Below are 14,124 nucleotides of genomic sequence, written 5' to 3' on the forward strand. Positions count from 1 at the left end.
AGCTTCGTATTCGTTCCTTAATTGTATGCAATATTAAATGGTGCCATTAGAAAGTACAACTTGTCAAAAGCAAGTCCTCGTATGGCTATGTGAAAGGAAAAATAAAAAAGTTATGGCTTAGGGAAGTCACAGAGTAAAAAACAGAAACAGGAAATCCCCAGGTCCTGAAAGGGTTAAACATATTAAGTTCTGCTGCATATACAGCTATACCTTATTATTAGAGTCTCGGCAGCACCACCCAGTGGTCATTCTCAGTAGTGTACTAGAGTATTAATTATTTTAGTATGCTAGGCAGGGGGCATGTTGTGTCCTGTGGTGAACATACCAGCTGGATATGAAGAGATGGGAAAGCCCACTTTGACTTTCTTGCTCACCAGATGCTGTCAGCTGTGTTTCCTGGAGACGCTTTAGTTATGGTGAAGATGCTTTTTGTGCAGAGGACAGCTGTAGTATGCAGTGTGCATCCACAATCAATGATGTTGCATCTGAAAGGTTGCTTATCGAGCTCCCTGTCTGTTCCTTACTTTTCTAATCCCTCAGGTTGATGAACAGTGCAACATACAGAGCTGCCTGGGGTAAATCTAACGAAGACGTTGTCTCGGCTCAGCCTTCTCACGTTGCTGATGAAAGGGAAAGGATGATGATGAGCGGAAGTTATATCCGCAGGTAAAACATTGTAGATTCACCATGTCCTCTATAGCTGAGGCCGTTCCCATGCTACAGTCCACATCTACCATGTGGTTTACTCAATACATTGGGCCCACCATGATTCGGAGGACCCAGGTCATAACCTCCAGCTCCAACTGTATCTACAAATTGGGCTTTTCCCTCACTGAACCTCATGGGCTTTCGTAAGTCTTATTAGTTGTCATAACCCGGGTCACCTAGATGATCCTCCGGAGGACTAAACCACCAGAGTATTCAGAGGAACAACCCAATAATCCAAAATATCATTAGGTGGACCCATTTTATGAGGTTAATGAGTATAGGTTCCAGTTTAGCTTCTTGCTCTTGATCAAAATTCGCTTTTGGGTTTAGACATTGGATACTCTTTTCTTACGAAGTGAAGAGGTCACATATGTTAACCTACAGATATTCTTCTGCTGTAGGATAACGAGGGATTCACGAGAAGATGAAATGGAGGAGAATCTCATCCAAGTTGGCAGCATCCTGGGCAATCTCCGCAGCATGGCGCTGGATGTTGGGAATGAAATCGATACCCAGAACAAACAAGTGGAGAAAATTATGGAGAAGGTGTGATGGAGACACTTGGGATACACCATACATTTAGAACGGGCTAAGGACCTTCTGTTTACAATGCCTTAAAAAATATTTATTTGTGTTCCAGGTTTCAGTAAATCAGGATCGAATACAGGATGCAAATACTAAGGCCAAAAAGATTCTCAAGAGTGTTTGATTTCTTCCTCCAGTATGTGGCGTCTAATCGGGACCATCTGCTAGAAAATTCGCGAGAGTCCTATGAGAGTCATCATATTCAAACCCTATAAACATTTCTAGGGCTCAGGCTCTATATGTAGAAGGCCACGGATACACCATAAGAGAATCATACCCTTAAAACAGCTACTCTTGTGTATGCCAGCCTCACGATCAAGCCTAATGTGGACTATATGTTCAGTAGCTAAAGATCAGGCATGGAGTCTTCTGCATTTAGGAAGAGCTCTACCCAAACTTAAAAGAGTAACTAATAAAATGGGTTCTTAACTTCCCCTGATTCATAAATCCAAGTGGTGATCTACATTTTCTAACTTTTTGGAAGGTCCTTGCACATATTTCTATTTTCTCAAGCAAAAAATTACGATTTTAGACTACAGGTTCCTCAAGTGTGAGGTTAGTCATTGAGGGTCCCACTGTAGTAACTGGTGGGTGGTTTGCAGGATGCTCAGATGAATGGAAATCTTCAGTCCTCCAGAGGCATAGCCACATCTAATCTGTTAGTGTGCTTTTTTGTTAACCTGGTTAGGGGGTTGTCTTCTCCTGAGTGACCCTCGTTTTCTTTTAGGAAGGGAGATAGAGGAACCATACCACAGATTGTGTCTCATGGCCTGGACGTCCTTTAATCTATCCTGAGGTTGTTCTAGAGATCTCTACTTTTTGAAGTGTCTTCATCTCCCCGACCTTCACCCTGAGCTCATTCCTGATGCTGAGGCCAACCACAATGGTTCTACGTGAACTGTATACCTTATTGCTTGTGCCTTGTGTGTGCATGTGATTCAGTTAGGTGTGGGCAGAGGGTGCCTATACTTTTATGGCATCACAGTTGTCACTGTACCAACTTTGTAAAGACTGTGTGGTATTTTTTCTATTGAAAAGTAAAGTGGTGATGCTCTAAACGGTAGCCATGGTATTCATTTCACAATACACAGTATAGGCAGCGCTCCAGACTAAAAAAAATATCAAGGAAAACTTTAGGAGCCAAATTAAATTTTAAGTCGCCAAATTTAAAATACATATAATAATTAAAAAAAAAGACATGTCTTACCTAGGGTTGTCACTCACGATACCAAAATTTTTATTAGATTTCGATACCATAAAAAAGTATTACTCGATACCACGCAAAAAAAAATTAAAACCCCAAAAAGTGTGCATTTTATGGAACGTCTGGACCATAATAGAACAGTCCGATCCTAATTTTTGTCTGGACAAGGTGACAAAAAAATGGCAAATTGCGCGTTTTGTACTATGTTACTATGTTTTTTTTTTTTTTCTGTTACGGCGTTCACCGCATAGGAGATATTTTTAAATATTTTAATAGTTCGCACTTTTTCGGTCGTGGCGAGATGTAATATGTTTATTTTTTTATTGTTTATATATTTTATATGTAAATTTGGGAAAGGGGGCGATTTAAACTTTTAGGCCCCTTGCAGACGAGCGTTCCTCCCGCAGCGAGTCCGCGACGCAGCTCCCGGCCTGAACTCCCAGCGCTGCCGGGGGTCACATAGCATTATATTGATTTATGATGCTATGTAACCCTTACAGTTCTGGAATGTATTGGATAGCACTGGCATAATGCTGCCAGTGTTATCCAATACATTCCAGAACTGTAAGGGTTACATAGCATCATAAATCAATATAATTCTATGTGAATCCCGTCAGTGCTGGGAGGTCAGGCCGGGAGCTGCGATGCGGACTCGCTGCGGGAGGAATGCTCGTCTGCTAGGGGCCTTAGTCTTTTGGTGTTTAGCCCCCTTAGGGTCCAGAACCTGGGATCTTTTCATCCCTTGTCATATTCACCCTGATAGAGCTCTATTAGGGTGAATAGGATCTCACACTCTCCCTGCTGCCCTGTGCATAGTACACACAGCAGCAGGGAGATTACCATGGCAGCCAGGGCTTCAGTAGCGTCCTGGCTGCCATGGTAACCGATCGGAGCCCCAGGATTACACAGCTGGGGCTCCGATCAGAAGCTGCCACTGCCACCAATGAGGAGGAGGGAAGAGGGGACCCTGTGGCCCCTGCCACCAATGATTATAATAGTTATAATACTGGGTGGGGGGGGGTTGGGTTGGGGGCGCACTGTGCCACCAATGAATATAGTTTATAATACTGGGGTTGGGGGGGCCGCACTGTGCCACCAATGAATATAGTTTATGCCTGAATACAAACCCAGGCTGCTGGTGCCGGCCATATCCCATACCCGGCCTCTATGACTGCGCCCTGCAATCCACTGCAAATAACCCCGCGGGTGCCGCACCTGAGGGGTTAATTGCGGCGGATCGCAGTGCACAGTCATAGAGGCTGGGTTTCGGGTATGGGATATGGCCGGGACCCGCAGCCTGCGTTTGTATTCAGGCATAAACTACAGTATATTCATTGGTGGCGCAGTGGCCACAGCCCCTCCCCTCGTCCTCCCTGCTATCAGTCCATTGGTGGCAGAGGCAGCAGCGGCACAGGGAGGAGGGACGGCCTCCTTCTCCCCTGTGCTGTTGAGGAGAACATGGCACGCGCTGACACCAGCGTGTCCCATGTCAGTTCAACTCGTGCGTGAAAGAGGCAGAGCAGCGGAGGGTCTAGGCGCAAATGGCGACAAGACTACAAAGTCTTGTCGCCATTTTGCAATTCTAAGTCGCATTGGCGACAATTTTGGTTGCCATCTGGAGCCCTGATAGGGATACTCATAGACATCCATTTTACCTGTGACAGATGGGTTCCTTGAACAAGAACTCTTCCCTTTTTAGCGGTACAATCCCCTTAAATGGAACTTATCAACTCCCTAATTTAAAGTATAGTCATGAAGGTGGAACTTCAGAGATCCTTGTATTTTATGATAGTTGGTAAAGAACCTTTAGAAACTGTGGTAAAAAATTGTGTCAGGATACAATATTTACGTAGATGAGTCCATCATATATAATATAGATTTTTCCATTTCGTAGACTAGACAAGGAATTTCCCTAGATAGATGACAGAGACAAATGGCAAGCACAAGAAGGCTTTTAATGGAACATCATTCTCTCTCAAGCTGATGTTGCTGAGGTTCTTGTCACTTCTTATGGGGTAAGGATGCCATGACAATATTGCAGAAGGCCAGGAGGCTCCCTGTAAAAAGAACGTCATTAATGGCTTCCTCCAACCATCACATGATATATTATAGACAGAGTATTCTCAGCTTATCACCCATGTCTTGGTTAATCTATGGCTACATGGTGGCAATCATACCCATCGGCAAGTGGGGATGATGCTGGAGAAACAAGATAACCAAAGGGGCAGGGCCTACTACAAAGTTAGTAAATATGCTCTTCTGAGAAGCCTTTCTACTTGATGGTCTAGCACTCACCCAGCCTAATCTTCACCAGCCTATGGCTGGCTACCTCGGGGTGCTTAAGGGGCTTTCTCATCTTAGACATAGGTGGCATATCGCTAGGCTATTCCACCAATGTCAGTTAGGTGTGGAGCCTACCACAGGGATCCGAACCTAGCTGCAGAACGGGACCCCTAAAGTGAGCGGAGAGCAGCTGTGCATGAGCGACTCCCCTCCATTAATTTCTACGGGACTGCTGAAAATAGCTGAGCCCTGGCTTGGTTATCTCCTGCAGTCCCGTAGAAGTGAATGGATTGGAGGCCGTGCTTGTGCCGTGCACCCTCCATTAATTTGTATAAAAAAACTGGGCGCACTCGTTCAGCTATATTCAGGACTTCCATAGAAATTAATGAAGAGCATGCTGTATATGTAAGGTGCACTCTCCTTCACTTTAGGGAGCCCATTCTTGAGATAGGTGCGGGTCTCACCTCTGTCTGACTTTGATTCTAGTGATATGCCATTAAATTTGAATTTAGAGAGGTTCATGAGAAATAGGTTCTAGTCTGCTAATGCCCTGCTAAGATGTGCTGTTATATGTTTGTCTGACTGTGTACCAACTTTTGCCCATTTCCCTTTTCTGCCTGACCTGACCTCTGCCTGATCTCCGTACTGACCCTGAGCTGCCCACCCTGACCACAGACTGTTTATTGGATTGCAAGTACTTTGCCTGACCTCAGTCTGTCCCGGCCTACGGTTTTGCCTGATCCCTCAGTGCTGTGCACCAGTGTCTTTTGACCCCCGTTAGTCAGAAGTCACTTGAACAGAGACTACTCCAAGAGGTAGTGGCCGGGTGGTTCCCCTGCAGCAAAGTTGTATTTTATGGCTGTTGTCTACCTCCAATCGTGATGCCCATTGTAATTCGGTAGAGAATGAGATCTCCCGAACCTCCTTTTAGATGAACTGGTAAGCCATTGTCAGCCTAGAAAACATAAAGCAGCCAGTCATTATACATGGTGAAATGGAAATCTACAGAACAGATCAATCAAATGACAACTTAGTGGCATTATCTTTATCTAGTTTGTGAAACTTTCTGACTATTTGGTGGCATAGGCTCTGCCTACTTGTTGAAGTAATTTGTCTCTACTTTGTAGCATTATGTCTGTCTACTTGGGGTCATCTTGTCTGTCAACTTGGTGACATCAACTCTGTCTACATGGTGGTATTGTCTCTGTGTACATGGTGGCATCATCTCTGTCTACGTGGTAAAATCATCTCTGTCTGTTTGGTGACATCAACTCTATCTTTATGGTGGTATTGTCTCTGTCTATATGATGCCATAATTCCTGTCTACATGGGGGTATTGTCTCTGTTTACATGGTGGTATCATCTCTGTCTACATGGTGGAGTCATCTCTGTCTACATGGTGGAATCATCTCTGTCTACATGGTGAAATCATCTCTGTCTACATGGTGGCATCATCTCTGTCTACGTGGTGAAATCATCTCTGTCTGCTTGGTGACATCAACTCTATCTTTATGGTGGTATTGTCTCTGTCTATATGGTGCCATAATTCCTGTCTACATGGGGGTATTGTCTCTGTTTACATGGTGGTATCATCTCTGTCTACATGGTGGAGTCATCTCTGTCTACATGGTGGAATCATCTCTGTCTACATGGTGGAATCATCTCTGTCTCCTTGGTGGCATCATTTCTGTCTACTTGGCAACATCATCCCTGTCTTCTCTTTATGGCATTATCTCTGTTTATATGGTCACATCATCTCTGTCTGTTCAGGGAGAAGAAGCACATGCAAACTACTCTGCTTGCCAATGGCCACTTGTGTAGTGCCCTGGAGCAGGGAGTACTTTGACATTTGGACATTTTTGGACATTTGCCTATTTCCCCTATGCAAAGTTAAAATTTCCTACTTTATTTCACCTAAAAGGGTTAACTTGAACTGTTTAATACTCTGTAACTGCATTTTATATATACCGTCAGGTCCATAAATATTGTGACATCGACACAATTCTAACATTTTTGGCTCTATACACCACCACAATGGATTTGAAATAAAACAAACAAGATGTGCTTTGACTGCAGACTGTCAGCTTTAATTTGAGGGTATTTACATCCAAATCAGGTGAACGGTGCAGGAATTACAACAGTTTGCATATGTGCCTTCCACTTGTTAAGGGACCAAAAGTAATAGGACAGAATAATCATCATAAATTAAAATTTCACTTTTTAATACTTGGTTGCAAATCCTTTGCAGTCAATTACAGCCTGAAGTCTGGAACGCATAGACATCACCAGACACTGGGTTTCATCCCTGGTGATGCTCTGCCAGGCCTCTACTGCAACTGTCTTCAGTTCCTTCTTGTTCTTGGGGCATTTTCCCTTCAGTTTTGCCTTCAGCAAGTGAAATGCATGCTCAATCGGATTCAGGTCAGGTGATTGACTTGGCCATTGCATAACATTCCACTTCTTTCCCTTAAAAAACTCTTTGGTTGCTTTTGCAGTATGCTTTGGGTCATTGTCCATCTGCACTGTGAAGCGCCGTCCAATGAGTTCTGAAGCATTTGGCTGAAAATGAGCAGATAATATTGCCCGAAACACTTCAGAATTCATCCTGCTGCTTTTGTCAGCAGTCAGATCATCAATAAATACAAGAGAACCAGTTCCATTGGCAGCCATACATGCCCACGCCATGACACTACTACCACCATGCTTCACTGATGAGGTGGTATGCTTAGGATCATGAGCAGTTCCTTTCCTTCTCCATACTCTTCTCTTCCCATCACTCTGGTACAAGTTGATCTTGGTCTCACCTGTCCATTGGATGTTGTTCCAGAACTGTGAAGGCTTTTTTAGATGTCGTTTGGCAAACTCTAATCTGGCCTTCCTGTTTTTAAGGCTCACCAATGGTTTACATCTTGTGGTGAACCCTCTGTATTCACTCTGGTGAAGTCTTCTCTTGATTGTTGACTTTGACACACATACACCTACCTCCTGGAGAATGTTCTTGATCTGGCCAACTGCTGTGAATGGTGTTTTCTTCACCAGGGAAAGAATTCTTCGGTCATCCACCACAGTTGTTTTCGGTGGTCTTCCGGGTCTTTTGGTGTTGCTGAGCTCACCGGTGCATTCCTTCTTTTTAAGAATGTTCCAAACAGTTGTTATGGCCAGGCCTAATGTTTTTGCGATCTCTCTGATGGGTTTGTTGTGTTTTTTCAACCTAATGATGGCTTGCTTCACTGATAGTGACAGCTCTTTGGATCTCATCTTGAGAGTTGACAGCAACAGATTCCAAATGCAAATAGCACACTTGAAATTAACTCTGGACCTTTTATCTGCTCATTGTAATTGGGATAATGAGGGAATAACAAACACCTGGCCATGGAACAGCCGAGAAGCCAATTGTCCCATTACTTTTGGTCCCTTAACAAGTGGGAGGCACATGTGCAAACTGTTGTAATTCCTACACCGTTCACCTGATTTGGATGTAAATACCCTCAAATTAAAGCTGACAGTCTGCAGTTAAAGCACATCTTGTTCGTTTCATTTCAAATCCATTGTGGTGGTGTATAGAGCCAAAAATGTTAGAATTGTGTCGATGTCCCAATATTTATGGACCTGACTGTATTTTGTGATATATATCATGTTCATTATCACTATATTTACATGGCTCTGTGGAAGGGGTTAATGAATACTGAGAGACTGTTAGGGCTTTGATTGAGAATCTGGTAATTTTCCACAGCTAGGGCTTAAAGAAGACCATATTTTGGAGGGGGGGGGAAAAACAGGCTTGTTTACCACCAAATGCAGACAGCCTGACTTTTTAAATGTCTTGTTTTAGCTATGTCATTATGTCTGGAAACTTGTTTTTGTCTGGAAAAGCTGCTGTGTCATTGCCATTGAGTATCATTGAAGCTTTAATGCAGGCATCCTCAAACTGTGGCCCTCCAGCTGTTGTAAACCTACAACTTCCACAATGCCCTGCTATCGGCTGATACCTGTAGGGTGTTCGGGCATGCTGGGAGTTGTAGTTTTGCAACAGCTGGGGGGCCGCAATTTGAGCATGCCTGCTTTAATGTAAGTCTATACCAGACAGGAGCTGAAACTTTGTATCTGTTTGTGCTGAGTTTCTCCACTCCACCCCACCCACTAGAAGGTTCTAGTCTAGCAAAAACTGTATATAAGGAGAGCAGTCAGAGCCCCTAGTGTGCTGCAGTTAGGGAACAGTGCTTAAAGAGGACCTTTAGTTTAAAAACTAACTATATCAGTGGGCAGAGCGGCGCCCAGGGGTCCCCCTGCACTTACTAGTATATCTGGGCACCGCTCCGTTCGCCCGGTTAAGGCTCCGGTGTGTGCAGCTCCCTCTTTTGTACGGGGCAGTGTTTTTGTATTAGGGTTGTCCCTTGCTGCAGCGCTGGCCAATCGTAGCGCACAGCTCATAGCCTTGGAGTAACCGGGCGAACGGAGCGGCGCCCAGACATACTAGTAAGTGCAGGGGGACCCCTGGGCGCCGCTCTGCCCACTGATATAGTTAGTTTTTAGTTTTTAAACTAGTGAAAGGTCCTCTTTAAAAGAGGAGACTCTGCCAGACTACTGAGTGACCAGAAGAAGACACTGATACGGGGATACGCTGCCATAGACCCTGGATCGCCAGCCTTGGACCAGGGTACCAGCCTTCGGAAGAGAAAGAGGGACAGCTAGCTCAGACCTTTCCTCAGCATCAGACCCTTCTTCTGCCAGGGAGGAGACTGGAGAAGCCAGCCCTATGCCTCGCCTGAATTCAGGGGCGTAACTATCAGGGAAGTAGGGGAAGCAGCTGCTTCGGGGCCCCGAGCTTAGAAGGGGCCCGGGCTGGGAGCAGTAGCAGGGATCTGTTCTATCAGACGGAAAAAAGTACTGCGTACAGGAGTTTTCTTTCTGTCTAAAAAACGGATCTCAGGTAGAAATGGCTCAAACGGATGCCAAATGTGCATAATGGATGCAGCAGAATCCATTTGTTTACAGGATCCTTTTCTTTTTTTTTTTTTTTTACAAGATACATCCAGTTTTTAGTTTTTTTTTCGTTCTTCTGACACATCAGAAGAACGGAAAATGAAGCGGAAATGTAAACTCTCCCTAATTATATTTGTTTTGAGTACTTTTTTTTGAATTTTTTTGTAATTATGGTAACAGACCTTTTATTGGCATTGTATAGTGTGTATAGCTGTAATATTGTGAAAGGCAGGAGCGTACCTATAGTGGAAGCAGGGGACGCAGCTACTGCGGGGCCTGAACTCAAAAGGGGCCCACCTGAGATGAGGACTAAATTGTAAAAGGGCCCCCACAATAGTATTATATACAGTGACATGATATGCAGTATATGTGTGGGAAACGGACCAAGTCGCAGCAGGGCCTGGTCTGAGTGAGTGATTTTGACTAGCTGCAGGACTGGGGCTTGCATAGGGGGAGGGGGGGTTGTGAAGAAGTTGCCCATGAGGGTGGGGGGGCATTCAATAATTTGGTGTGGGGCCCAGTCAGTTCTAGTTACGCCACTGCCTGTATTGTTTTGTACCTGAATTCCTCCAGTAAAGAAGCACCCTGGTTTACTACAGACCCTGACTCTCTGGACCTATTTCCCATTGGGGTGCACCACATCTTAGCATACCTTCCGGAGAGCAGCAACACGTGGTGACACTTCGACGGTGTCGGCGGGACCCAGCGTAGCGTTGGGGTCACCCCAAACCTGGCCAATACACTTGATTTTGTGGGTGAAACGGAGGCATTACTTTCAAAATCACGCACCCATCGGCTACGTGGGCTGAGTTTTGACTGCATCTAGACAGATTGTTCTTACCCTTACTAAGCAATGACTTCTTGTTGTATAATACCAGGAAAGAACTGAGTTACTTAGAGAAACAATACCTGAAAAATTTTCTGTTTCTCTGCAACACGGTTTTGCATCTGTACACGACCAGATGTGGAGAAGGCTCTAGAGATCCTCTGCCCCAAAATCTGTAAAAAGGTACGAAGAACTTTATCCAACTTTCTTTGGATTATCCCAACTCATGATATATAAAAATAAAAAATCCATGAACTTGTGCAGTCCTTTAGTGTACATTCAACGTGTGGAATATGTCTCTTACTGTGTGGAAAAGTTTATTTTAGTAGTTTTTTTCCTTTAATTGCTTGTACTGTAGTTGGTTAGTGGTTTCAGGTAGCACTGCACACTGAAGACCTTTAGGAGGAGCTAGGAGGGGCCAGGAAATAAGAAGACATCTAGGAATGTAATAAAAAGCCCCAGCTCCATTGAAGACATCAATAGGGTAAGATCATGTTCTGTGAATATAACCTCTCTTTGTATCATATGGGTGTCGGCCAGCTGCAATGTTGAGAACTGGTTGAGGGGGAGCTTTGCTAATTTGTTCACAGCCTAAGGTGACTGTTACTTAGCTGACTGTGTATGTGTATATATATATATATATATATATATATATATATATAGTGACACAATGAGAGGTTTTGTCTGGGAAAACAGGTATTTTCCTCCCAGCATGTGTTGCTGGGCTGATTTACAGCCAGGTGAGGTCAAATACCATACCGGATTTTAAATGCCGATCCTGGTTTTGGCAGCACCTGGCTGTCCTTAAATAGGCAGCTGGGCTCAGAAGCCATGTCTCTGTGTTGGGATCTGGGAGCCTTGTGTCTGGATGAAGGCTTGCTACCTGTTTGGCGTGAAAACAGGTTGGTGCTACTATCAGCAAGGACTCTTTAAGGGAAAATTGCTGCATGGTGGGAATTACCACCAACACCGCAAAGGTGACTTTTTGTTTGATTATGACTGCTTGTTTTGTCACTTTGCCACCAGGTGAGCCCTCAAGGCCCAACAGGGTTTGATAGCTTTAATTTGAATAAGGCTACTTTCACACTAGCATTAGGTTTGCCGGATCCGTACTAACGCTTGCATATGTGTGCTGCCTGAAGTCCGGCCCGGCCAGGGGCGGATGGGAACTTTAAGTGGCCCTGGAAAAAATACTAAAAGTGGCCCCGTTTTGTAGTTGGGTTCAAATTGATGGAAGGCATGGCCAGCAATACTATATTGTGGCACATTATACCACCTCAACTGAGCCAAATACCACAGTCCATCACAAAGTACATCCCAAAAATTTCCACTAGCCGGCCATGAGGAGGGGCATCGGCCCACCGGGAAATTTCCCTCTAAGATCTATGGTCAATCTGCCCCTGGGCCCGGCCCCGGAGATCTGGCCACAGCACGGCAAACATGCTGAGAGGTGGCCAGACAAATACCATTAACTTTGAATGCTGAATAAAAAATTGGGTTCTAATCAGTTAATATGTTCCTGCTGTGGCATCTGTGGCCATGTGGTACTTGGCTGCACAGAGACCATCTCCCCAAGATAGCATGGCTGTGGTGTGTGGCCTAAACCTTAAAGTATCAGGAGACCAAGTTTTCCTTAAAGGTGGTGGTCCTTGAAATGTCAGGGCCATTACTAGAAAATGCTTGGTGGAGCTGATTAGATGAACTGGCAAGAAGGGTGGTGGTGACACTCTAGATCCTCAAGGTGGCTGATTCTCCTGGGGACTACCCCATTGCCCTCACTATACTGCAGCTCTGACCACAAACAGCAAATCTCTAAATTCTGATTTATAAGACCCTCCTGATTATAAGGGCCTTGGGAAGTGAGAATTTGTGGCACCCTGAGCTGTCGTCAGTCCATTCCCCGTTCTTACAGCTCATATTATGTATCGGCGATAGTCTGAAACCTCTGGTACTCTGCAGGTGATACTATGCATGTTAGCAGTAATCTTATAGTAAAACATTTCAAGGGTTATACAAGTGTTCCACCTACCAAATAATTCCTCATGGTGCCGACTGCTCTGCTGCTCTGTGCTTCACTCGTCCTTTCTGGGTCATCTGACAAGGGCGCACACAGATGATCTTCGCCGACAGAAATAGACGCAGCAGAGCAGCCAGAACTTGTGCACGTTCCTTTCAGCTACTGTGACTCTAGAAGGGGAGTAACAGAGGAGGATCATGGACTGCGAAAGCTACAGCAAAATGTTAGGCTCCAAGCTGGTGCAGCAAGTGCAGAGGGTTAAAAATACAGGATAACAGAAACACGTTATGTGATGTTTTACACCCAGTGTGACAATTGGGTGAAGTTTGTATGTACATGCACCTGTGACGTCACTTATATACTCCTGTGGACTCCCACCCTGCAGACCACACTCGCATTCCTACGGTGCAGGACTATGCTTCAATAACGTCTTTATTTCTGAAGCAAAATTTCATCTTTCCTGCTGCATTCTTTTAAGGCTAGAGTTTCATGGCGTTGAAATAAAATCATGGATTACCACAACCGTCATGCCCCCCGCATGTTCACCAAGGGGAAAAAGTCTTGACAACTGCAAGATTTTTGATACAGTTGAAATTTTTGTGAATATTTGCTGGACTTTGTCCTTTTTCACATGAGCTTGTTCGGTCCGGGAAACATGCTCCGCGTGATAGCTGCTCACTACTCCACTCACTACAGTTCAGAACTGTACTACAAGACTAGCTCTCAGGTCTACAGAGGAACCAGACCTCACTGCAGCTATTTCACTGGCACTAACCCTATCGCCTTCCCCGTGTTTTAGCAGAGAACTGCCCGTCCTCAACATTGGTTCCCTCACCAGCCTATTTCCACAGCCCTTGTGAACTTTACAAAGCTTAAAACTTGGACTGATGATGCACCTTGGTTCTCACCACTTACTCTAGGTGGAGCCACCCAATTATTACCGGACAGAAATAAATAACGAAAAAAACAGACCCACAAATGGAGCCACAAATATCGCCAAAAAATTGAACCACAATCTTCACGTAAGTGAAAATCGAAAACTTTATTGATAATGTATAATAAATACATACATGATGATAAAAAGCAGCACAAAGGTGGAACACAAAATTGAGGAACAGGACCCAAGGGGTGGCCGAGAGGTCAGCACACCAAAAAGGCAGGGAAAAGAATATAAGATGAAAAGCACCTCGGAACTGCCTGCCGAAATCCTCTGCCGCAAGTGTGAAAGTACCCTTAGGCCCCTTGCAGAAGAGCGTGTCCGGATTAGGTCCGCATGCGTTGCGTCTGCGATCAGCGAAAATTGTGCGAGTGCGTACGCAATTTCAGTCAGTTTTGACTGCGATTGCGTTGCGTTGCTCAGTTTTTTCCGCGCGAGTGCAATGCGTTTTGCATGCACGTGAGAAAAACTGATTGTGGTAGCCAGACCCGAACCTGGACTTCTTCTCTGAAGTTCGGGTTTGGGTTGGGTGTTCTGTAGATTTTATTATTTTCCCTTATAACATGGTTATAAGGGAAAAT

General features: G+C 44.7%; 2 protein-coding genes across 3 annotated transcripts in view; one reads left to right on the forward strand and one right to left on the reverse strand.

Moving 5' to 3' along the window:
• The window catches only part of LOC121009561 (synaptosomal-associated protein 25-like), a 40,309-nt gene extending 37,958 nt beyond the window's left edge, over positions 1 to 2,351 (forward strand). The window contains exons 9-12 of one of the 2 annotated variants that reach the window (XM_040442774.1): positions 541 to 666; positions 1,110 to 1,254; positions 1,349 to 1,429; positions 2,021 to 2,351. In XM_040442774.1, coding sequence (XP_040298708.1) covers positions 541 to 666; positions 1,110 to 1,254; positions 1,349 to 1,417 — 340 coding nt within the window. In that variant the 3' untranslated portion in view covers positions 1,418 to 1,429; positions 2,021 to 2,351. Of the gene's footprint in view, positions 1 to 540; positions 667 to 1,109; positions 1,255 to 1,348 lie in introns of both variants that reach the window. The other variant, XM_040442773.1, reaches the window with a different exon arrangement.
• Positions 2,352 to 4,431: 2,080 nt separating this feature from the next.
• On the reverse strand, positions 4,432 to 12,771 carry LOC121009341 (cytochrome c oxidase subunit 7A1, mitochondrial-like). The gene is made up of 4 exons (XM_040442392.1): positions 12,619 to 12,771; positions 10,673 to 10,762; positions 5,651 to 5,735; positions 4,432 to 4,554 (listed from the first exon to the last, which is right to left on the reverse strand). Exons 1-4 carry the CDS (start codon positions 12,631 to 12,633, stop codon positions 4,499 to 4,501), a joined length of 246 nt encoding a protein of 81 aa, XP_040298326.1. The 5' UTR covers positions 12,634 to 12,771; the 3' UTR covers positions 4,432 to 4,498.
• Positions 12,772 to 14,124: the final 1,353 nt, after the last annotated feature.

Source organism: Bufo bufo, chromosome 8 (genome assembly GCF_905171765.1).
Source record: "Bufo bufo chromosome 8, aBufBuf1.1, whole genome shotgun sequence".
Classification (NCBI taxonomy): Eukaryota; Metazoa; Chordata; class Amphibia; order Anura; family Bufonidae; genus Bufo; species Bufo bufo.

What these genes read in the sequence shown, in the direction of transcription:
- LOC121009341 (XM_040442392.1), bottom strand. An exon ending in AGAAACAGAAAATTTTTCAG is followed by an intron (nt 5,736 to 10,672) that starts GTATTGTTTCTC and finishes TATGTTTTCTAG; the next exon opens with GCTGACAATGGCTTACCAGT. An exon ending in AATGGGCATCACGATTGGAG is followed by an intron (nt 4,555 to 5,650) that starts GTAGACAACAGC and finishes TTCTTTTTACAG; the next exon opens with GGAGCCTCCTGGCCTTCTGC.